General features: G+C 45.1%; 1 protein-coding gene across 1 annotated transcript in view; it reads left to right on the top strand.

Annotated features, from left to right (window-relative positions):
* Positions 1-22,241, top strand: part of DIPK1C (divergent protein kinase domain 1C) — a 72,145-nt gene extending 49,904 nt beyond the window's left edge. Inside the window, exons 3-4 of the mRNA XM_083187745.1 lie at positions 13,996-14,160; positions 21,617-22,241. Of these exons, the coding sequence (XP_083043871.1) occupies positions 13,996-14,160; positions 21,617-21,811 (360 nt within the window). The 3' untranslated portion in view covers positions 21,812-22,241. The remainder of the gene's footprint in view (positions 1-13,995; positions 14,161-21,616) is intronic.
* Positions 22,242-25,165: the final 2,924 nt, after the last annotated feature.

Below are 25,165 nucleotides of genomic sequence, written 5' to 3'. Positions count from 1 at the left end.
AACTATTTGAACGAAAACAGAAGGACTCTGCAAGTGTATTGCCATGGAAACAGATGTAAAACACCTCCAGTGCCATGGTCCAGAGCCACAAACGCTCTATGGCCGATAGTGAAGACGGATAAAAATCTTCCTTCCTTACAAACAACTAGACCAATGTCTTGCTACACCCGCGGACGTAATATTCGCGACATGGTAGTCCATACGGATATTACTAACTTCAAGCCACCAGAGTCTGAGACGACCACCTTCCTAACTAGGGCACCTGGTTGCTACAGGTGCTTGCAGTGCACTACTTGCAAGGCTCTACAGTTAAGGAATTTAGCCATCCCACTAAAGATATAAATGATAAAATCTGACATATCCTGACATGCACAACCACCCATGTCATTTATCTGGCATTTTGTCCCCTGCAAGAAACACTACGTAGGCAAGACCATTAGGACCATTTGGGAACGAATGGCCCTACATCGGTCTGCCATCAAGGCAGCGTTATCTACGGTCAAGGCGGACCAACCCCTGGCCCGTCACTTTAGGGACTTTAAACATTCTTTAAATGACCTCAAATTCATTCTCATAGATCATGTCCCTTTATCTCACAGAGGGGGCGATCGAGGAGGAGCGCTATTAAGACTGGAAAACAAATGGATATTCCGTTTGCAAACCACATCACCGGGCGGTCTTAATGAGCGACTTAACTGGACATTGTGCTTATAAATGCATAACATAGGGACCGCTGCGTCCCACAGTATCTGATTTATGCTTGACTTATGTTCACATTGAAGCATGTTTAACCCCTCTGTGTTTTGCTTCCTAGAAACATCCTTTCGAGCGTGGATACGGCAGCCGGGGACGCATCCCGATTGTTTTAGAGAGTCACCATGGCAACGCAGCAGGTTGCCAGGCGCTCCTGACAAGCAGTGATGACGTCAGTGGACGGGGACACGGCCGTACGCGGAAGTGGAGACCTAGCCACACTCGGCTGCCGGCCATGACTCTGCAGGAATGTAAGTATAAATGCGCCACCGCTTCACAGCGGCTGTTTGTTATATATGTCTTTTTCATGTGTTGTGCGCCTTGAGGAAAATGCCCTTGGCGGCATTGAAACGTCGGCCTAGCCGCACATGAATGTTGCATTGAATAAATAAGGTTGATTTACAACAAGACCCTGGAGTGACACATCCATTTCTACATCTATATATATATATGGTACTTGTTTCCTAGCACGGCCACACCGATTTCCATCGGGGTGGTCGTGTCGGAAAAATCGCGTCCATCGCATGCGATGCGACCGACCCGATTTTTAATTGAATCAAATGTGAATAGGGTCCCTGGGACCCGATTTTACATTGGATTCAATGTAAAATATTCCCTAAACCCCCAAATTTAACCCCGTGAACCCCACCCCACGATAGACGCCAACCTGAAGCGTGGCGAGCGCAGCGAGCCCGCGAGGGGCGTCGGTGCGCGTCCTCCGACCTTTTCATTCCCCTACTATCCACGTCGGCGTTGAGAACTTATAGTGTGGCGAGCACAGCGAGCCACCGAGCCCGAAGCGTGGCGAGCGGACGCGTATAAGTTCACGGGTATACGCGTCCGCTCGCCACGCTTCGGGCGAGCCCCGCAAGAGGACGCGTATAAGTTCACAGGTATACGCGTCCCCTTGCGGGGCTCGCTGCGCTCACCACGCTTCGGGCTTGGTGGCTCGCCGCGCTATATATTCTCAACTCCACGCCGACGTGGATAGTAGGGGAATGAAAAGGTCGGAGGATGCGCACTGCCGCCCCTCGCGGGCTCGCTGCGCTCGCCACGCTACGGGTTGCCGTCTATCGTGGGGTGACGACGGGGCCATATATAAAGTGAAATAGGTCATATTGGCCCATTTCACATTTTTTCCTATCTGAGATGGACTTAATCAAGTCCATCTCATCTTGTGCCATTATAATGGCACAAGACCGACGCGATGCACCCGATTTCAATGTTAAAAAATATTTTAACATTGAAGCCTATGGCAAGATCGGGGGCGTCGCATCGGTCGCGTCGGGACCAATGTTAATGGTCCCGACCGACGTGATGCCCCCGATTTTTCCTTTGCCGGCAAAATGGACCTGATTTCAAAGGAAATCGGGTCCATCGCGGGGATCGTGTATCTTAACTTAAAGGTACACGATCCCAAAGATTGTGGCCGTGCTAGGAAACAAGTACCATATATATATATATATATATATATATATATATAAAGGTTAGATATGGAGTGCGCTCAATAGTGTCCACCACCTTTTACACAATTCAACGGTAGACCAATACAATTTCAAAAATGTAAAAATTGTATTCATCAGACATAGGTTTCTTTAGTTCAGTTCTTCCAAGATGGAAAGATAGCCAACGCATTTTGTCATAAATTACTTCATCAGGGTAAAAACATTCTATATAATAAAAGATATATGAACATATATGAACATACAACCATTTGTATAACAATGATAAATCATCATTATCATATCATTGTTATACAAATGGCTGTATGTTCATATATGTTCATATATCTTTTATTATATAGAATGTTTTTCCCCTGATGAAGTCATTTATGATGAAACGTGTCGGGTATCTTTATCATTCAGTAAAGAGTTTGTGGAACATTAGAAGACACAGGTGTGCATTATACTATTAAGTGCAAAGACAAGGGATTTACCCTGATTTTTTGCCCCATGTTTTTTTTCTTGGTCACTTCAATTACAGAGCATCTTCTATAAAAAAAAAATAAATAAAAAAAAACCTTTAGGAGAAAACACAATATTCACTATTGTGACCATGATAATGGGTTAATTATCAGGGATTTTTTCTACCACCAAAGTCAGTCACTTTGCACTAGGACAAGCTCGTACTGTTTTTTACTATGCTAAAGTATATTAATGAACCACTCTAAGACATCCTGACATTAACTCGATCGGAGCATCTTCATAGGTTTCGTTATTTTCACTAAAAAGTGAAACTTTAGGCCAGAACAGAAGATGTTGACTCAGGTCAAAATGCTTTTGCACGTTTCTTAGCCCAACTTTTCCACACTAGCCGATTTTGAATTTCTCAATTTAAATTTTTTCACTCCGCCCTAATGTAGGGCATTTGTATGCAGATTGGTGACTTGGACATCCTTTTTGAACCTACCTATCAATAAGTCCTAGTGCAGATGATCTGCTGAAGAGCTTGTAATATATATATATATATATATATATATATATATATATATATATACTGTATATATTTAATTTAATGCAATGTGAGGAACTGCATTTCTCCGTCTCCAAAAAAAAACCAACACTCAGTCAGGGGGGTTATTGGGTACTCAAAACACCCCCTCCCCCATATCCACCACTAAGTAGAGGCACCATCATACTTCCTTCAATATCCTACAACCCCCCCCCCCCCAAAAAAAAAAAAAAAAGACAGACAGCACAGGAATCATCCTACCACCATCCCAAATAGCAAATAGACAGACAGGCACCAAAGGCATTATTGTACCCCCTAAATGGGCAGACAGCACAGACATAATCCGACAACCCTCCCCCAAATGTATAGACAGCATAGACATAATCCTCTGCCCCCCCCCACACACACACAAATGCACACCAGGGGAGCCGAGAGGGAGGGGGAGCAGGTACTAATTACCCGGGCCCGGGCTTGCTGGAGGGGCCCGGCAGGGGCCCTGATCCGACCCCCCCCTCTTCCCTCTCCGTCCTTCCCAGCATCAGCAGCAGCACACATACAGCATGTGCTGTGCTGACAGCAGGCTCAGCATGTGTGTCTCACTGACAGCGTGAGAACTCATGCTGAGCCTGCTGTCAGCACAGCACTTGCTGTAGGTGTGTGCTGCTGCTGTGGAGTTTAGAGTTTTCTTTCACCCCATATTAACATTTTGGGGGTGTGGCCTAAACACAGGAGGTGGCCACACCTCCCACACTTAGGCCACGCCCCGAAATATTTACCGGGGCCCGGCATTCCTCTCGGCTGCCCTGGACAGCACAGGCACAATACAACACCCCCTCCCCCCCCCAAATGGACAGACAGAAAGTGCATAATCCCCCCAATGGACAGACAGCACAGACATAATACAACCCACCCCCTCCCCTATCTACCATATATACAGACTTCACATGCACAATACTACCCTTTGTCCAGGAAACAGCATAGGCATCACCACCCCCCATAGACAGACAGGACAGGTATTCTCATACCCCACCCCCAGATACCAAAGGCTCCCTTCACATACTTGCTGCTGCACAGAAGTCACTAAGTACCAAGGGGAACTCCTCTCTGTCTCCTCTGAACAGTCAGGCTCTATCACGTGTAAGGCCGTGAGTAGCCTGAGAGGAGCTGCTCAACCTACAGGCCCAGCCTCTGTTAATACACATCACAGATACTGCAGCTGCGCAGGGAGGTCACACTCACGCTGAGCTCCGGACATAGGTCCTCATTCTAGTTGATTCGCATTTTGCAGCCTTGCAAGTCCACCAGACACAGATATGCATTTTGGATAAGGGTTACTCAGTGCCGTAACTATGTTTTGGGCGCACCCCCCCCCCCCGATGGAAATTTTGTCCGCCCCCCTCCCCTTAAAATAAAGCCTGTCCCCAACCCCGCTACTTACCTCTCTGCTTGCCGCCGCCGTCGTCGTCACCGGCACCCGCAGATCTACTTGTCTCTTGTCTGCAGTCCCGGGTTGCTCTCCTCCATGCAGGCTTGATAATGAAAATTACCCTCAAAAAAATGGCCGCCCCCTAACAGCAGACACTTTTTGAGGATGCTAGAGGAGGCATCGGCCTCCTCTAGCATCCTCAAAAACGGCGAACAGAGGGGCCCCAGCAGCATTGCAGCGCATGATAGCCCCGCAGACCCCCGGCGCCCACACAATCAGCACATCTCCGCGACTGCGGGGTATGCCGGGCTATAGTTAAGCCACTGGGGTTACTCAAACGGTACATGCTGTTTAATATCAGGGACGTAAGAGAGAAAATCATTAACTATGCAATTGATTTCTGTGACTTGATGGAGCCTTCAATGAGATTGAGAACAGTATGTACAGCATGAGATCAGGATGGTTATTAGTTATGAACGGAGCTCCGTATAATGTCTAAAAATGCTGACATTGCTAAGAACAATAATTCTATTATGTTCCAGCTTTTTAAGTGTTTGTAAGTTTCCACACCAAGATTGGTTCACAATTTACTGTTAAGCTGAGAACACACTTATACCATCCACTGCCCAATCGCCGGATATCAGGTGGACGGGCCGACGATTACATAGGTGTGTATGCAGGTCATTTGTAAGTATGTAAGCCAAGGCTTATAAATTTGTACTGCGATCAGATCTGAATAAGGGTCCTTATACAAATCTCCCAACATGACCCATTCCGGGAGGAACACAATGCTCTGATCCTGGACTTTCCTCTTGAATTGATTGTCCTCACCTGTGTTGAACAGGTTAATTCATAAGAAATGTGTTTCACTACAGGTGATAAATTAAGAGGGAAGTCAAGCACTGTGTCCTTCCTGCAATGTGATATGTTGGGAGATATGCTTATGTGCTTATTAATATTTGTTGAATCCCTTAGAAGCCGGTACATACTGAGAGCAGGACCGGCCGGCAACTCACTTACAGTATCTGCTGATCAGGCAGTAACCCTATCAGCAGAGTGATCGTAAAAGTGTGTACCCAGCTTTTCTGTGCTGAAAGGAAAACCATTGCATTAAAGTCATGCTTTGAATGAAGTAATTAGAATATTGCTTGCTACACATTACAGACGGCTGTACTTCTGGCTGCACTTCTTGTATTTGTCTTGCGTCAAACAGAGAGGAATCCACTTTCCAATTGCTTAATGGCAACATTTTTCATTCTGTACTTGTACACCTGAAGCAGTAGTCCTGTCACAGAATGGGAAAGCATCCGTCTTAAGCAACTACTGCAGGACACAGTCGGTAATTTGTATCTGCAATTCATAGTTTGGGATGGACATATTACAAATGCCTACCAGGAGATACTAGAGAGCTGGGTGGTGGTGGTGGTGGGGTTTATATGGGGCATTAATCTAGTCATCAAGGGAGTCTCCTGAACATTGCAAGAGAGAATGAATACTGTAGAAAGGTATATAGTAAGCCCACATTTCTGTAGGAGCACCCGCACAGTTTCAAGCATTCTATGAGGATAGGAAAATAGTTTCATGAAACAGAAATGTGGAACAGACTTGTTGCCATGGTTATGAATGTAAAATGAAACCAGAGCGTTAAATAATTATTGGTCCAGTATCATTCATGCATGAAGCCTGATGTATGCAAACAACCTTTCTGTCCTCTTACACAAATCCTAACATTTTTTTTAAAGAAACATTTTTATTCAGTTTTATGGTTGTACTTATATTTTCCAATATAAATTTGCCATAAAACTAGTGGGGCATATACACAGTGGCATAACTAGAAATTTTGCTCCCCCAAGCCAAAACCTTTTCTGGCACACACCCCCCGGCGTTGGCTCCCTCCAGCCGCAGCGGGGGCTGCGGGACCATAGCTACGCCACTGGGTTTTATATATATATATATATATATATATATATAGACTCAGGGTGGGTGGGTTGGTGGGAGGGACAAGACTGTGTGGGTGGGTTGGTTGGTGGGAGGGACAAGACTGGGTCAGGGACAAGACTCTGGGTGGATGGGAGGGAGGGACAAGACTGGGTGGGTAGGAGGGAGGGAGGGAGGGACAAGACCCTGGGTGGGAGGGAGGGACAAGACTCTGAGTGGGAGGGAGGAGGAATGCAGGGTGGGTAAGGACCAGGGTGAGAGGGCAGGATGGAAGGGGGTGCAGATTGAGAAAGGAGAAACATGCTGAGAGGGGGGAAATGGAGAGAAGGGGTCCATGGTGAGGTGGGGGTTTCAGGATGTGAAAGAATAACATGGTGAGACAGGAATGTAGAGCGGAAGAAGATGCAGGGTGGGGGGGTCCTAGTTCATGGTGGGGGGTTTTAGGGTTAGAGAGTAGCATGGAGGAGAGCTCAGCTGGGCTCCGGCGCCAGAAAGAAGAAAAGGCAGGGATCCGGGCTTTGGCAGTGGTGGGGGGCGGGCCTGCCCGCCTCCAGGGGCTGCAAGGAGGAGGACTTGATCATGCTCCCGCAGCGGCAAGGAGAGCTGGAGACAGCAAACAGGGAGTCGGGCTCTGGCGGCAGCAGGAGCCGTGCATGCCTCCAGGAGAAGAAGGGAGAATGAAGAACCAGGCTTCTGCAGAGGCAGACAGGGCTTTATGGGCAGCAGAGCCGGGCTACCACTGCCGCGGCAGGCAGACAGGAGAGCCGGGAAGCAAGGAAAGAGCAGCAGGCTGGCCACTCCATCTGCCTCATGCTGCTCAGTTCTTTTAAAGAAATAAAAAAAACACTTCATTCCTGTGCGGCAGCGGCAGGTGGCATGCAACCAGCCACACACAGGCACTGTCTTGTAATTTGTGACTTGTCAGAGACTTTTTTTTCTATTTTTCACTCAGTGCACCGGGCGGGCACCGGCGCCCATGCAGCCCCCGCTCCCCAGGCAGCAGCTGGGGCTGCCTTACACTAGCTACGCCACTGCATATACATGTAGTGATGTGTGTAGACGAGCGTTCTGAATGATGCTAGATCACTCAGAACACTCAGCACACGTAGCTCTATAGGAGCCCATACACGCTCCGTTGTGGTCCGGCTCCGTTCTGTACTATGTGATGCGTGCTCCCGCGCATCACATAGTACGGTACAAAAAGTATGTGCTGCACATACTTTTTGTACTAGCTACACATCGTATCCGATCGCAGTGCATGCACAATGCATGCACAAGGCATGCGGTCCGATACGATGTGTACTTTAAAAGTACATAACGGAGCCGCAAAACGGAGCGTGTATGGGCTCCTTAAGTGCTAAGTGATTTGTCAGGGCCAGTGTGCTCCTGTGAACATTGGCCCTGACTGACTAATAACCAGCGTGCAGGTTATTAATCACTAGGAGATAGCAGTGTGGAGCCGCACATTACTATCGCTATGGCCCCTACACACACACACAGTGATGTAGAGCTGTTTTCTGAGTGATGAAGTTGTATATCGCTATGTGAGTAGACCCCATAATAAGGCAAACTTGCCATATTTCTAATTACAGTACTTTTCTATTGTTGTTGATATGTTAGAAATACAGGGGCAAGCCATGTAGTACATTATTACTAGTAAGTAAAGATGTCAATAGGCTTAGGCTGGCCAGGTATGGGTCTACTTGTCCTCAGTAAAAAGGTTGACAGTCATTAGGTCATCCACTATTGGTCAACACCCAAAAAAAGTTATGGCATTAGGTTGAAATAGACAAAAGGTCGACAAACGCCTCTATGAAAAAAGCCGACATACTTTTTTTGTGTCTATTTCAACAAATGTCGACATGGACTCCGTATAAGTGTACCGCTTTACTCGCCCTTGTTCGTGCACGGTGCCAAGTGTATTATTATATTCCCAGTTCATGTATACTGGAATGGCAAAGTATAAACAAATCCTTACTTTGAAAAAACTAATCGGGAAAAACTCATGTTGACCTTTTTAATTTCAACCTTTTGCTTGTCAACCCAATGCATGTCGACCTTTTTCTGTTGGTCGACATTTGGCCTGTCGACCAATAGTGGTCAACCTGACTGTCGAGCAGGGGTTAAAGTGGGGCAACGGTTCCGCCTCTGCCAGCCCACCTTCCCGCAGTTCACACTAATAGCATGCAGCGCGCTGCTTAGCTGGTAGGAAGCCTTGGTGACAGTACTGGCAACATTTGAAACGTGGCTCCGCCCACCAGCCAATTGGAGCTCACGGACTGGCAGCCAATCAGCAGCAGATGTTCCTGATTGACTGTGAGCACAGGCACCACATTTGAACATGCGCTGAGACACACTGACAGGAGCATCTGATCTACAGCAATTGATTAGAGGCTGCTGCACCCGCCCCTGTTACAAAGCCGTCCAGAGCCTCCCGGCTACCACGAGCTGCTGGTATTTCACACAGAGGGTGCCCAGGAGATTAAAGGACATCACGCTGCAGACACAATGGTTTTGATATATTACTAGTTGGCATTGTGTGTAAGGGGCAGTACTAATGTGAATTAAGGACACTACATGTAGTGTAATGTGAATGCTATTGTGCTATTTTGTGACCACGCCCCTTTCTTGTGAGGCCATGCCCCTTTTTGCACTGCACACCTTCGGTGCTCATATGTAGTGGGTGCCTTGCGACCTCTCCTGGACCACTTTAAGCACTGCTGTGGACCATAGGACCGCATCCTGGCTGGCAGGCATGTGGCAGGGTCACTGGTAAGGAGGGGAATGGAGAGAAGTCCTCTAACAGGGGAGAATGATGATGCATGTGGCCCCTGATTTTGATATCCAACAGTGCAACTATACAGTGTATCAAATGATGCTGATGTATCCAACATGTCATGAATAGGATGTGACTGCTTTGTTATGTACAAGGGATATATCCATTCAGCATACTGTGACCATATGTAATTCACATTATGAATCAAGCTATCGTCCACATGCACAGGCTGTGGCATGTACCTCATTTTCCTGGACTGTAAAAGTGATTTGTTGCTGCTGCAAAAAATAATAATAATAAAAAATATATATCATAAAGCATTTTACATATGGTAACTGCAGAATGCAGAAGAGTGAAGTTTTCAAAAATATCAAAAACTAAACCTACTGTAAACATATAAGAATTGTTGGAATTGTGTTCGCATAAACCTCAGATAAAGCAGAATTTGACTTATGTCATGAGGAAAATCTCTTGTTATGTTGTCAGCTCTCCGGAATCTCAGCTGCTCATCTTGGGCAGTCTTACGTGTGACCCCAATCTGCTCTGTACATAACACAGGCATACTCACAGCCAAATACTAGTACAGTCATTACAGTGCTGGCACATGCAGAATCACATAACAATGCACATTTGTTCATGCTATAAATTGGATTTGGGATTTTTATCATGAATATTTATATACTAGATTACAGTATATGGAGTATACTTTTTTTTTTTGGGGGGGGGGGGGAGGGGTGTTGGAGCATTACGCAAGGCTCATCCCATTTGGCTGCCCCATGTAACTGGCACCTGGCTTGTGGAGGAGAGGTCACTTCCATATGGTCAGTCTATTCTATGTGTCTCCGTAATACAAGCCACATCTGTCACAGAACACTAGTGTGAGCAAGAACACAATTTCAAGAAAGAAATGGATGGCAATAATGTGATCACACTGAACTACCCTGACTATCATTTGAGTGAAAAGGGAAGGTCATGCTTGTCTATATAAACCTTTATGTGATTTATGTGAGTCCTCCATACAGGCAGTGCTTAAAGTGTTCCTTGAGAGATGGTGGAACTCATTTCGGTACTTGTGTATTTTGGCGGCGCCCATCGCATCGCATACCATAACGTATACGATGGTATGCGATGCGACGCGATATCGTACGATAGTGCACGATGGCATACAATTTTGAAATTGTATGCCATTGTACATGGCATACAATGCCATACGATGCGATGCGATGCGATTAAACATTGTATAAGCACCCTAATGGGTGCTTATACAATGTTAAGCACCCAAATGGGTGCTTACAATGTTAAATGCACCCCCACGCCACCCCCCCACTATAAACGTGAACCCGAAGCGTGGCGAGCGCAGCGAGCCCACGAGGGGCGGCGGTACGCGTCCTACGACCTTTTCATACCCCCACTATCCACGTCGGCGTGGAGTTGAGAATAGAATAGTGTGGCGAGCGCAGCGAGCCACCGTGCCCGAAGCATGGCGAGCGGACGCGGATACCTGTGAAGCCCGCGAAGGGACGCGTTTACCTGTGAAGGTATCCGCGTCCGCTCGCCACGCTTCGGGCTCGGTGGCTCGCTGCGCTTGCCACACTATTCTATTCTCAACTCCACGCCGACGTGGATAGTGGGGGTATGAAAAGGTTGTAGGACGCGTACCGCCGCCCCTCGCGGGCTCGCTGCGCTCGCCACGCTTCGGGTTCACGTTTATAGTGGGGGGGTGGCGTGGGGGTGCATTTAACATTGTAAGCACCCATTTGGGTGCTCAAAAGCACCCTTTAGGGTGCTTATACGATTTTTGGTCGTATAAGGGGTAAAAATCGCGTTGCATCGCATGCCATCGGGTGCATGGCATGCGATGCGATGTGTCCGTCGTACGACGGACATCGGGGGCGCCGCCAAAATACACAAGTACCCTCATTTCCCCCACCACCCTCTCCTCCCATTAAGCGGGGCCAGGGATGGTGCTATATGTTTGATGCCCCATGCAAACTTTAAATTTGTGCACTGCTTTAGGAACAGTGACCCTTATTCGGGTTGAGTCGCAGAGGCAAATTCCTCCCCAAATGGGCAGAACCATGTGTACTGCAGGTGGGGCAGATGTAACATGTGCAGAGAGAATTAGCTTTGGGTGACTTATTTTGTTTATGTGCAGGGAAAATACTGACTGCTTTATTTTTGCACTGCAATATAGATCTCAATTTAAAGGAAAACCCCTCTCAAATCTAAATCTCTCTCCACAAGTCACATCTGCCCCACCTGCAGTGCACATGGTTTTGTCCATTTGAGAAGGAATTTGTATCTGAGAGTGAACCAAAATAAGGACCAGTGTGCACTGAAAAAGGGGTGCTGACATACACAAACACACTAACTTTACATCAGGTGTGGGGAACCTTTTTTGTGCCAAGGGCTGTTTGTATGGGGAAAAAATCCTTCGGGGGCCATATGTAAAAATTTATCTTACAAATTGTCCTGCTGCAGCCGTCCCATGCTCCGGCGGTTGCAGCAGTATCAAAGTATCATGTTCTATATACATTTTTCAGCAATAGTTGATGAATAGGGGCCCTTACAAACATTTGCTATGCGGCCCACATGTATCTAGTTACGCCACTGACCAGGCGGGTGGGCGGGCCACTCAGACCGGCTACGGGGGCCGCATCTGGCCCCCGGGCCTGAGGTTCCCCACCCCTGCTTTAAATGCACACTGACACACACAGGGACCTGAGGCCTGACACCCCCCTTCTCCTCCCACTGAACAGAAACAGTACCTGGCGTGCTGCCCTGCACGCTGACATACACAAGAAGGGACATGAACACACAAACCTACCCCCCAATTCAAATGACACCAAACAGTAGCATAATCTTATTCAGATTACACTACACATTGTGCCCGATTAATATTACACGTTATTGCAGTGTCCCTTATATACACTTTTTCATATAGTAGTGTTCCTTATTTACTTTACACAACACAGTTGTTCTCCTTATTCATGTTACACTACACAGTAGTGCCCATTATTCACATAATGCCCATAGTAGTAGTGTTCCTTATACAGATAATTCCCACAGTATTAGTGCACATTACACACATATTTCCCACAGTAGTAGTGACCCTTATACACATAATGCCCACTGTAATAGTGCTTATTTTATACATACTGTAGTGCCCCCATTAGCAGTGCCCCTTACAAATAATGACAACTTTGTCTCAACAACCCTGCTTCCTTGTTGTGATGTCACCTGTTACAAATTGTACCTTTGTTTCTCTTTTAGCTCCCCGCCCCTGTGTCCCTAATCCAGCTCCCTACCCATATGTCCTTGCAACAGCCCCTACCCTTGCCCTCCTGCACCTCCTTGCCACTATGTCTCTGCAGCAGCTCCCTCTGTTTGTGTGCATGCAGCAGCTCAGCTCCCTGTGGACCCACAGACATGTATCCCATGCTTGCAGCCCTGCTGTCACCAAGAAGTATGTATAGGGGTTTTCTGGATTCAATATTTTCCTGACAAACTAGCCCCTCATTCACTGCAAGTGTTGACTGTGAGCCCGAGTAGGTGACCCTAGTGTCAAGTCTGTACGAGCTGTCTCCCAGTGACAGGCTGGCATCCAGGTGCCTGCTACTGTCCTGTTTCTTCTCTCCACTGAAGAGAGTCATCAGCGTGTCCAGAATCAGCTCAGCCTGCAGATAGCGCAGTGCCCTGCTGACGGAGATACTGACCCTGGTGACACGTGCGTGCCTATCTCCCGCTCTTCACATTTGTAGCAGTGGAGGAATAATACTGCACTGTGATGAGATCTACCCCACTCGGGGAGGATAACTAGGTCGACAGTGTCTAGGTGAACAGTCATTAGGTTGACCAAGAATGGTAGAAAGTTGACACAAGTTGCATCTTGCATAATGTTGACACAAGCAATTGGTCGACATGAAAATGGTAGACGCAGGAAAAGGCAGACATGAGTTTTTTGCTTTTTGTTGTTGTCTATGTCAACATATATCAACATGGACCCCCCCCAATTAGTGTAACGTATACCCTCACATGGCTTGCTTCGCCCCCCATGCTACAGGCATGGTGCCTTCCTTTGCTCAGCACACTTTACCTTTCCCAGTTGTAGTCCTCTATGTAGTTCTTTCAGCTTGTACACAGGGCCGCCACTAATCATTTTGGGGCCGGGACTGACCTTCAGTCAGGGACCCCGCCCCGCACCAACCCCCCTTCCCCGGAACTGACCTTCATTCACACCATTACTTACCTAGCTGCGGCATCCCACGTCTTCTCAGGAGCGCACACTGCACAGTGCACAGTACAGCCTGCAGAGCGCCGAGCCCCTCTGTGTCCTAGACTCGGTGCTCTGCAGGCTGAACTGTGTATCGTACATGCCTGGCTGGCGGGCCGCCGGGTGGCGGAGGTGGTGTGCGGGGGTGGGGGGTGTCACTGTGTGCAGCTGCCCGGGCCCCTCCAGAGGCTGGGTCCCGGGACAGCTGTACCCACAGCACCCCCTGTCGGCCCTGTTTGTACAGCAGAGGCACCGCTGCGGGATCATAGGCCTGGGGCTAGGTGCAGGAATGTGACATAGAACATTTGTAATGTTAATAAATCATCAATCAATAATAAAATAAACCACTTTTTGTTTATCTTATTTTATTGGTTGCAGGTGGTTGCCATCGATATGGATATGGCATTTTTCGAACCCAAAATGCGTAACATACTGGAGCAGAAATGCACATCTGATAAGGACTGCAATTTCTTTGACTGTTTCTCAACATGTGATTTAAAGACATTCATGTGTGGAGCACAAAGGGAGAACAGCAACCTACAAGTGAGTGATTCATAAGCAGAGTACAGATGTGCGCTGTATTAGTCTGCATTGCCTATTTCCATGACAATGACTCGCTAGTCTAGTTATTCTGTCTTCATTGAAGTAATCATTTGGCTACAATGTGCAACACATTAAATGGAACATGACCGCTTTTCTCCATTTGCAAAACTTGTAATCAAGAAACTGTCCTAGCTTTTTTATTGGCATCAATACTAATATATTTCATATGCATACAGAAGATAAATGTTTCACTGCTAGTTAAAGGCAGGGGCAAATTTAGAGGTCATGCAGCCCCAGCAATGCCCCCTTTATATCATGGCCCCTCCCGATGGCTCCAGACTGCCACATTAGCAACACTCCTATCCCTCCACCACCACAATTTACTGACCATCGCAACCCCCCCGCCCCCTCAAGAGATGCAAAATACAAAAATGTAAGTTGTTATGACAAAAAAAAACAATAATCATCTGGTCTCATCTGCCCGGCAGCTCTTATGCAATGGAGCATGCTGTGCCCTGCGAGGGGACGCGTATACCTGTGAAGTAATGCGCGTCCCCTCGCGGGGCACGCTGCGCACGCCACGCTTCGGGCTCGGTGGCTCGCTGCGCTCGCCACACTATATAATATCAACTCCACGCCGACGTGGATAGTGGGGGTATGAAAAGGTCATAGGATGCGTACCGCCGCCCCTCGCGGGCGCGCTGCGCTCGCCACGCTTCGGGTTCATGTTTATAGTGGGGGGTGGTGTGGGGGTGCATTTAACATTGTAAGCACCCATTAGTGCTTATACAATTTATAATCGCATCCCATCGCATTGTATGCCATATACAATGTCATACAATTTTAAAATTGTATGCCAATGTAAAACATCGCGCGATATCGCATCGCATACCATCATATGCCTTATGGTATACGATGCGATGGGCGCCGCTATAATACACAAGTACCTGATTATCAATTTGCCTAATAATTTGCTCACCGATGCAGGGATCCACCAACTGCTCAGTCAACTGGTAGAGCTGTACCCAATAATCAATCTGCCACTCAATATTTCTGACAGTGGGCAGGCATTTAAAATTGCCAGCACAGTTATTTTTTCATTGTCGTCGGGTTCCTGCAATAGCTTAATAGGTCTGTCTGCGTGTTGGCTGTACATTGCAATATATATCAGCATTGGCTGTGCTTCAAGACTGACGCATTGATCATCCTCTGTGCACACGAGCCAATGCACAATACCAGAGGCGGGACTACCATTGGTGCAGCAAGTGCAGTGCTCCGGGGGCCCTGAGGACTAAGGGAGTTGTATCTCACATGGGATGTTGCTGTGGGCAAATAATCGGTACTTGTTTCCTATCTGGGCGCCCATCGCGGGCATCGCGTGTACATCGCATGCCATTATAATGACATGCGATGCGACCGACGCGATTACCGCGATTTTACATAGGGACCAATGTTAAATGTCCCAATTGACCCGCGATGACCACGATTTACCATAGGAAACAATGTTAAATGGATCAATTTCCCCAAATTATCATAGGGAACAATGGGAAATGGGGCAAAAACACCCCTGAACATAAAAATGTCCCCCCAAAAGTAGTTGACGCCACCCCGCCATCAACGTGAACCCGAAGCGTGGCAAGCGCAGCGAGGCCGCGAGGGGCGGCGGTACACGTCCTCCGACCTTTTCATGCCCTACTATCCACTAGGGCGTGGAGTGAGAATAGAATAGTGTGGCGAGCGCAGCGAGCCACCGAGCCCGAAGCGTGGCGAGCGGACGCGGATACCTTCACAGTTATACGCGTCCCCTCGCGGGCTTCCCAGGTGTCCATGGCGACGCGGACACCTGGGAAGCCCGCGAAGGGACGCGTTTACCTGTGAAGGTATCCGCGTCCCATCGCGGGGCTCGCTGCGCTCGCCACGCTTCGGGCTCGGTGGCTCGCTACGCTCGCCACACTATTCTATTCTCACTCCACGCCCTAGTGGATAGTAGGGCATGAAAAGGTCGGAGGATGCGTACCGCCGCCCCTCGCGGCCTCGCTGCGCTCGCCACGCTTCGGGTTCACGTTGATGGCGGGGTGGCGTCAACTACTTTTGGGGGGACATTTCAATATTCAGGGGTGTTTTTGGCCCATTTACTATTGTTCCTATGCTGATTTGGGTAAATTGATCCATTTAACATTGTTTCCTATGGTAAATCGTGGTCATCGCGGGTAAATTGAGGCATTTAACATTGTTCTCTATGGGAAAATCGCGGGCATCGCGTCTGGCCCATCGCACCCAATTTTTTATCGCCCGCGATGGCCCCGATTTTACCCCCGATGCCCGCGATTAAAATCGTGGGCGCCCAGATAGGAAACAAGTACCAAATAATCAGATACTATCTATTATCTTCTAGAAGGTGCTAAAAAAATGAGAAGTACAGTAGGAGCCCATCTCATCTATCATCCTTAGGTCATGGCTCAGCATGGCTAGCCATGGCTATCCTATTGTTCTCAGCTGCAATACAATACATAGAACAATACAGTAGGGATTAGCAGAGTAGCCCCATTACTCACTTAATCCTATTATAGGGATAGATGACAGTGGCTCCATCTGTAGTTTCTGATTGGTTATCAATAGCAACATCCCATGTGAAATACAACGCACATCTTTATAAATGTCACACTTAACCCACTGTTTTCACAGTCACCCTCTGCCTCACCCTGCCCCTCTCTCTCTCTCTCTCTCTCTCTCTCTCTCTCATGCCCCTTTCCCACTGCAGGCTTTACACGGTAAAATGACGTTTTTTTAGCCTTTTTAAACGGCTAGAGCTGCAGTGGGAAAGCTCCAGGTTGCTTTACACGGGTAACAAATACCGGTATTTGTTACCCGGGTAAAAAGCAGTGTTTTTATCGTGTAAGAGCCGTTTTTTTGGCAATGGGAAAGGGTTTTAAATGGTATTTAGAAATAATAATAAAGGTTAAGAACATGATTGGTGCATGTGATGTTTTTAATGACAGGCAAGGTTTACTAGAGAGTTTAAACGTGTTGCTTTGTGGTTTACATGGGTAAGTGTGAATGGGACAAAAACTGCTTTTAAACGTTATTTTAACGTTTAAAAGCTGCAGTGGGAAAGGGTCTTTGTGGCTATTACCCGGGTAAAGACCCTTACTGGGTAGGCAGTGGGAAAGCAGCATCATTCTTTCTCTCTCTGTCACCTCCTGCTTCTCACTCTTACCCACTCCTGTGTTGCATATTGTGAGCTTGGGTTGGGGTGTTGGATGATGGCCCAAATTATATTTTGCACCTGGACCCACCACCCACAGATTCTGACACTGCAGAATACGATATGTCAGCTCATCAACTAAACGAACAACATATCGCATAGTGACTTTGATAGTTACCCTGTAAATGGAATGCAGTTATATAGGAAATAAGGAAATACTTAACTGCTTACATTAGGTGAATAGCTAATAGTTACATACGTGTCTCAGCTTGATGTTACACTGAGGATAAAAAGTCACATGATGTCATTATTTGCAAAAACAAAGGAAATGCAAATAAATTGGGAGGAGCATGTGACCAAGCAAGTCGAGGTACCGTTTGTGCATGGTGACTAAAGTTCCATCTCTTATTCACCTGTTGTGATCTTCAAAGCTGGTGACAATGCCCAGTTTGCAGGATTACCCAGTTATGCTGCTTTCCCACTGCAGACCAGTTTAAAGTACTGGTAATCTTAAATGGTATTTAAAACGGTATTAGCATTCTCACTGCAGCAGATTACCGTTTTAAATACCATTTAAGTACCATTCCCATTGCAGTGAACCGTGTAAAATGTAGAGTGCCTAACCCCCCTTCCCCCAGTGTAAAGAGTGCCTAACCCCCCCTTCCCCCAGTGTAAAGTGTGCCTAATCCTCCCCCCCCAGTGTAAATAGTGCCTAACCCCCCCCCTACCTGCCCTGTGCCCCCACCTCCCCTCCCCTTGTACTTACCTGTGGGCAGTGGGGAGGCAGCGGGGGTCCATGCAGGGTCCATGCAGGATACAGGCAGTCCCAGTGCCTGATGAGACCTAGTAGTTCTCACTTTGCGCATATGTAATGAGTGCACGAGCATACTAATGAGCCGCTCATTACATATGCACATATGTAATGAGCGGCTCATTATTATGCACGTGCACACATTACACATGCACAAAGTGAGAACTACTAGGTCTCATCAGGCACTGGGACTGCCTGGAGGCTAAATAACGTTTAAGAGGCATTCCCACTGCCTCTTAAACGTTATTTAGCCGTGTAGGACTCTGCTTTAAAAACGTGTTGAAATACCATTTAACTTTAAACGGTATTTCAACTCTGTCACTTTCCCACTGCAGCCTTAAAACGATAAATTGCGCTGAAAATCGGCAATTTACCGTTTTTTAGCTGCAGTGGGAAAGGGGCATTATTGACACAGATAACGGAAATTGTAAACTTCTTATTCATTCTATATACACACACTCTTCAGACTTCATGTTATATATACACAAACATTTTCTTTGAAAACAAATTTCCCTTTTTATGTATTACATTCTGTACCACATACTGTATCACATAAAAAGGTAAATTTGTTTCCAAAGGAAATGCTATTTTATAACAGTACGGCTATCTGGGCATGGCACCCTCAGCTTTAATTAAAAAATCCTTTTAAGTCTGGGCAGGGAAAGGACATCTATTTCTAGAATTCACAAATGACTTCCCATGGCTAGTAAAGAAGGAGATATTTTTAATCTCCCAATTTGCTGGCACTGCTCAATAATGCACATAAGATGTGAGCTAGGCAAATCCATTGATCCTGACAGCATGTATACATGACTGCTTATCTCAAAGCTTCATATTACTTCCACTTGGCCGCTTGTGGTGAAGTACAACTGGACATGGCATCGTGTGGTGCCAACGCCTACTCATTGCTTCCAGTTACTTCAAGCTGTTTGTAGATTAAAGACTTTCTCCAGGACCCAGTCACTGTATGTTTGGCAAAATGGCTTAAATATCATATTAAAATCAGTTTTTCACCAGAGTCCTGAAATTGTCTGGAAATCTGCCCAGAAGTATGGAAATAGCTCAGTTATTATCTACCATTAGCTGCCTACGGTGATATTTTATACAAAGTACATTACATTTAGCTGCAAATAAAACATTGTACTTGCCCATTATTGCTATGCAGTAACTTAGAAAATACCAATCAGCAATATACAGTAAACAATCAAATTATTTTGATCCTGTAATAAAAGGTAAAGGAACTATAAGGCAACAATATCGTTTGTGCCCAAAATTTGTATTTACAAAATATAATGTACAGTAGGTGAGTTCTCAAAGCACACAATGGGACTGATGCACAGGTGAATGTACATTCATTTGCGTAATGTTCTGTACATGAATTTGCCCCACACTCAAGTGTTTACTAAGATGGGAATTCTATTGAAGATGAAATGTTGCTATGGGCAACCAATCAGAATCTACTTATTTGTTTAGCAGCTTCTAGAAGATAATAGATAGAATCTGATTGGTTGCCCATAACATCATCCCATCATCATCAATAGACCTCCCATCTTAGTACATAAAACCCTCAGAATGCATAAGCACTGAAATACCACTATACAGATCACCACAAACACATATATGTCTGGACTTTTGCATCTACCATAGGACATGTGCATGTACAGTACACACTGATGATGATGACGACGTATACACGTGCAAAGATATTTTTCTGAAAACTTCCTTTTGAATGACTAGAAGGTGCAAAATAAATAAGAAGTAAATTCTGATTGGTTGCTCTGGCAACATCCCCTATTAATATAATTCTTATCTTTAAATGTACCCCTTTGTGTCCCAGAATACTGTGTAAATTGCATTCTGGGAAACATTTACATAATAGTAAAGTTAAATACAAGTGCAAACTTCAGTTCCTTTTGAGTGACTTACATCCAATGTTCCATAAGGTGTCAAATAGAAAGAAGGAACACAGTCTTGACGCAAGCGAAGTTTAGCGATAATCGTCTACTGTATGTATTTGCACAGCAGCAATAAGGTCTGAATCAGCCCCAATGTTTGATATAAACCCAACAGAACAAAAATACGCAACTTTAGACTTTTTTTTTGTTACCAATATTTTATCTTTATGATGAGCCTTCAGTTGTCGTGCTGTTGGCAGTCGTGTCTTTATGTTTTCCAAGCTCACCGTTAGCTGACCCTGGGCCATTTCCTTTGTGTGTGAGCTGTACCTCTTACTCAGTACATCTTGCTTTGCAGATATAAAACAGCTGTGCACTGGTGTGTAGCATATTATCAATGGAAGGTTAATTTCTGATTTTATGCCCAGGTTCAACATTGATCTACAGGTCCCACTCAGGCGGGAAGTGACGATAATTAAACATGTAACTTTCATAAATTATATTTTATAGATGTGATTAGAAACTAGCATAGAGGTGACGCTCCGGCTTTATTATCAATGACACAGTGTTGGTAGCACTGAATCATACTACGCCCTCACAAGTAATAGATCTTTTTATTAGAAGATATTATGGAGATAAAACTTAAACAGAAATGCACAAATTTGTAAACAAAAAAGTAACATTCTCATTTTGGAAATTAAATCTAGAAATGAACAGGCTTGCTGTAATAGGTGAGAGCATGGCAACAGCCACGCAGAGCACACTCATTAGTTTTAATGGGAATGGGTATCCAGATTAAAGATCGACAATAAATACATAAATATGTAGATACAGGTCAACACGATCAACATTTTGACATGCAAATGGTTGACACAGAAAAGGCTGACCTATTGTTAATTCTTGATTTTGCGTGTTAAGGGTAGGCTCCTATAAGGATCGGTTAGGCACTTGTAGAAGGGTTAGGGATAGGCTGCTGGAAGAAACGGTTAGGGCTAGGCGCTTGGCAGAGGGTCAGGATTAGGATATTTTAGGGGACAATTAGGGTTAGGCACTTGGTAGAGGGTCATGGTTAGGCTGTAGAGCCCCATACAGAGTTAGAATAAAGCCCCATACACACTAAGCAATATTACAAATTACATCACCGATTTTGGCTCTTCTGAGTGATATAGGTTGAGTATCCCGTATCCGTATATCCAAAAACTGAAAGGGACATTTGTACATTGTTTTGCCTGTGACAACATAAAGGAATAAAATAAACAAGTTTTTGGATGAACTTTCCCTGTTTGCTTCACTGAACATTGGATCACCATATGTTAAACCAAACATTAATCATACATTTTAGGTGTCACGCCACAATTGGGTATTCTATCTATCTATCTATCTATCTATCTATCTATCTATCTATCTATCTATCCACACCCGCGTGCACACACACACACACACACACACACAAAAGAGCCAACAAACTGAGCAAATCTTGTGTTAAAAATACACTGTTCCTCGCCTGCAGAGACAATAACGGGTTTTCTATGTTCTATGTTCTAGGTTATCTGTGACAAAATATTTCGGCGGTGGTTTTCCCTTAGCATTATGGAGTCTACTGGACCCTTCCCCCTTCAAGCTGAACTGCATAGAACTGTGCAGCAATGTGCTCAGTCTGCAAATAAAGAAACATTGTTTTCGGAGTTGTACAACTTATTGAATGCTATCCAAAGACAGCTACAGATAGGAAATGTGTGATCTCAGCGGTTGTGGAAACAGTTGAAGGATCTGTCAAGAAGATAATGTACCTTTTATTTCCTAGTAGATCATAAAAAGCTACTTGGAAAACTCTTGCTAAAAACATTTCTTATAATTCAATCATCTCACAGGGTGGATTAAGGCTGAGGTATCAAGCAGTGAAAAGAATAAAAGAGTGGATAAGTGAAAAGATGCCCAAAGCAACCAATGAGCTGCGAGGTAGGACTGTCAAGAACATTCTTTAAATTATAGGTAGAAACTGGTTGGTTGCTCTGCGCATCTTCTACAATTATCCAGTTCACTCTTTTCACACTTACATTTGAAAGACCACTAATAATTAGCAAATATGGCTTGTTATAAACTGGTTGTTAGCAGCGGTCTATAGTTTGTACTCAGAAAAAAATTAAAATGTATACATTCTAACTATTTATATGCTGTGTTTGTGTATATTTTTCTGCTATTTTATAGCCTAAATTGGTCTCTTTAATGGGTAATTATACAAAACATTCACATAGAGCAGTGGTTCCCAAACTGTGTGCCGTGGCCCTGAATTGGATAGATTCTTATATGCTGTATTACAGTACTTTTTTTTGGTATCAAGAATGGAAAATGGACACGAAGTATTCCAAATACATGTATTTTCTGTGTTTAGTACTACTAATCTGCATAGCACACCGTTATTGGTAATCTTAATTTGAGGAGAATGAGCATTCCAAATTAAATAATTATTTTGGCAAAATTTGGGTCTCTCCTGGATAATTTAGAACTAACTATCCCATCCTTCAGAATGCCACAGAGATGGTGGGCCCTTCCAGCATCCTATTCCTAACCCACCCTCTAGTGCCTTATCCTAACTGTCACCATTTTCTGCATTCACCTAACCACCCTCTCCCCCTGTAAGCCTAATTATAACCCTTCCCTTAGCGCCTATAGGTATACATTCTTAAGAGATCACTGATATTATACACACACACAAACATATGTGTATATATATATATATATATATATATATATATATATACAGTATATCCCTAACCATCCTCTCCGCTAATGCCTAACCCCAACCTTCCCCTCACACAGCCTAACCCAAACTGTCCACTCCTATGGCCTTAACCTCTCTCCCTAGTGCCTAAACCCAACTGTTCCCTCCAGTAGATTAACCCTAACTGTCGCCCTAGTGCCTAAATGGCCCTGTGCTATTAAGGTACTGACTCTCATTATCAGAGTGCTAAGGGAATTTGTATTATTTTGCTCAACCTATTGCTATTGAACTCCCTGGTGAGTCTATGAGCTGAGCTGAGATTGTATTCATAACATCTGTATGCCCGCTGGGAGGACACTCCTCGGCATTTCTTTATAATGCATCATGGCTGTTACCATTTTTCTAAATGTTTTATATCTATGTGGGAAAAAGATGATGTAGAAGGTACAGCACAAACCTCTAGTGTCACTGTGTTGTATTTATTATACAATGACATTGTATATTGTTATGATGTAAGTTTTTTTATAGCATAAGGACATAAGGATATTGTGAGTAGACATGAGCAGTTCGGTTTTGAGGACAAGTGAACACACCCAAACTTTGGGGATCTGAGTAGAACCAAGGCCTGACTTCAAAACTCGGATTAAGAAACAGAATCACGGGTTTTGGATTGCATGAAAGTTCCTCCCTCGTGACTTCACATGCCATTTCACTCAGGACAGTGTTGGTGCAATCAGGGCAGCCGAGAGGAATGCTGGGCCTCGGTAAAATTTCAGGGCGTGGCCTAAGTGTGGGAGGTGTGGCCACCTCCCGCGCTTAGGCCATGCCCCAAAAATGTTTAGAGGGGGTGAAAGAAAACTCTAAAAACTCTAAACACATCAGCAGCAGCACACACCTGCAGCATGCAAGCTCTCACGCTGTCAATGAGAAGCTCATGCTAAGCCTGCTGTCACCACAGCACATGCTGAAGAAGTGTGTCCTGCTGTTGCGGCCAGGAGGGCGAAGGGAGGTGTTGGACCAGGGCCCCTGCTGGGCCCCTCCAGCAAGCCTGGGCCCAGGTAATTAGTACCCACTCCCCCACCCCTCTCGGCTGCCCTGGGTGCAATGGCCACAATGGACTGGAAATTAATGTTATTAATGTTACAAATACCATCAGAACAAAAACAGGTCCATGTTCAAGATTTTAGCTGTTTTTTTTATTTGCATTGATTTTTAAAGAACCACAGATCCAGAACCAAAACTGATCCAACTGTATACTGTGCAAAAATGATAATGTCCTAATCTTATTTCTTAGTAATGTACAATGGATGTCTTACACACAGTATATCGCTTCTGTTCCTTGTGGCATAATGATAAAGAAGAACAAGTCTTTGCTGATCTTGCATAAAATACTGAAGTTCAACATCCCCAAAAGTTAAATTGTTAGTCAATTACATTTAGCTCTATTAACATAAATGGATTGCACTTACACTGTAATTAAGAGTGCCTTATGATAGTTCTGAGTGTGCTTTGGCACTAACAATTATGTGATCCACGTAACATTTAAGTAGGCTACATTGATTCAGTCATTTACCATTTTCTAGTTGATATGGAAACACATTCTCCAAAAAAAGGAATTTATAAAAAAACAAAAACCTTTTACATGAAAATATACAATATCAGATTGCTTTTAAAAGAGAAAATAACATCCAAGTGTTACTTTTATAATGTTGCAGAAATGTGAAACTACTTTGATTACACTTTTTAGTTTACTTTTCGGTACAAAATACTTATTTATATTTTCTTTGTATTTTTGCTGCTCCTCTATTATATAATGGGCATCATTCTATTCATTATATCAGGGTTGCCTACCTGACCCTCTCCTTCAGGGAGAAAATGCTCTGTTCCTGGAATTCCCTGGTAATGTATGATTGCCATCACCTGTGGTGAGCTACTGTAGGTAATTGATAAGAAAGGTGTATCACCACAGGTGATGGCAATCATACATTACCAGGGAAGTCCAAGAACAGAGCATTTTTCTCCTGAAGGAGAGGGTCAGGTAGTCAACCCTGCATTATATCAATGTTTTATATTCTTCATGAAGTTGGTATCCTATAGGTAGGGGTTAAAGTCGGGAGAACGTGGTGGAACTGTAATAGTAGGGGGAACCTTCATGACATTCCTGCACACTAATTCCGACAGAAAAGCCCTTACCAGTCCTGCCTTTTTCTGGCATGGCATATGTGATGTCATGCCGTCACCGCAGCTGAAGTGAAGGAAAGCCACTAAAAAGAAGGAGCAGGCTATGTGCATGGAGGAAAAGCTGCTGGAGACAGGACATAAAGCTGCCAGACAGTGAGCTACTGGAGTGACAGAGACAGATATGTGTATAA

Source organism: Crinia signifera, chromosome 5 (assembly GCF_055691185.1).
Source record: "Crinia signifera chromosome 5, ASM5569118v1, whole genome shotgun sequence".
Classification (NCBI taxonomy): Eukaryota; Metazoa; Chordata; class Amphibia; order Anura; family Myobatrachidae; genus Crinia; species Crinia signifera.
This window is presented reverse-complemented; position numbering and strand designations above follow the sequence as displayed.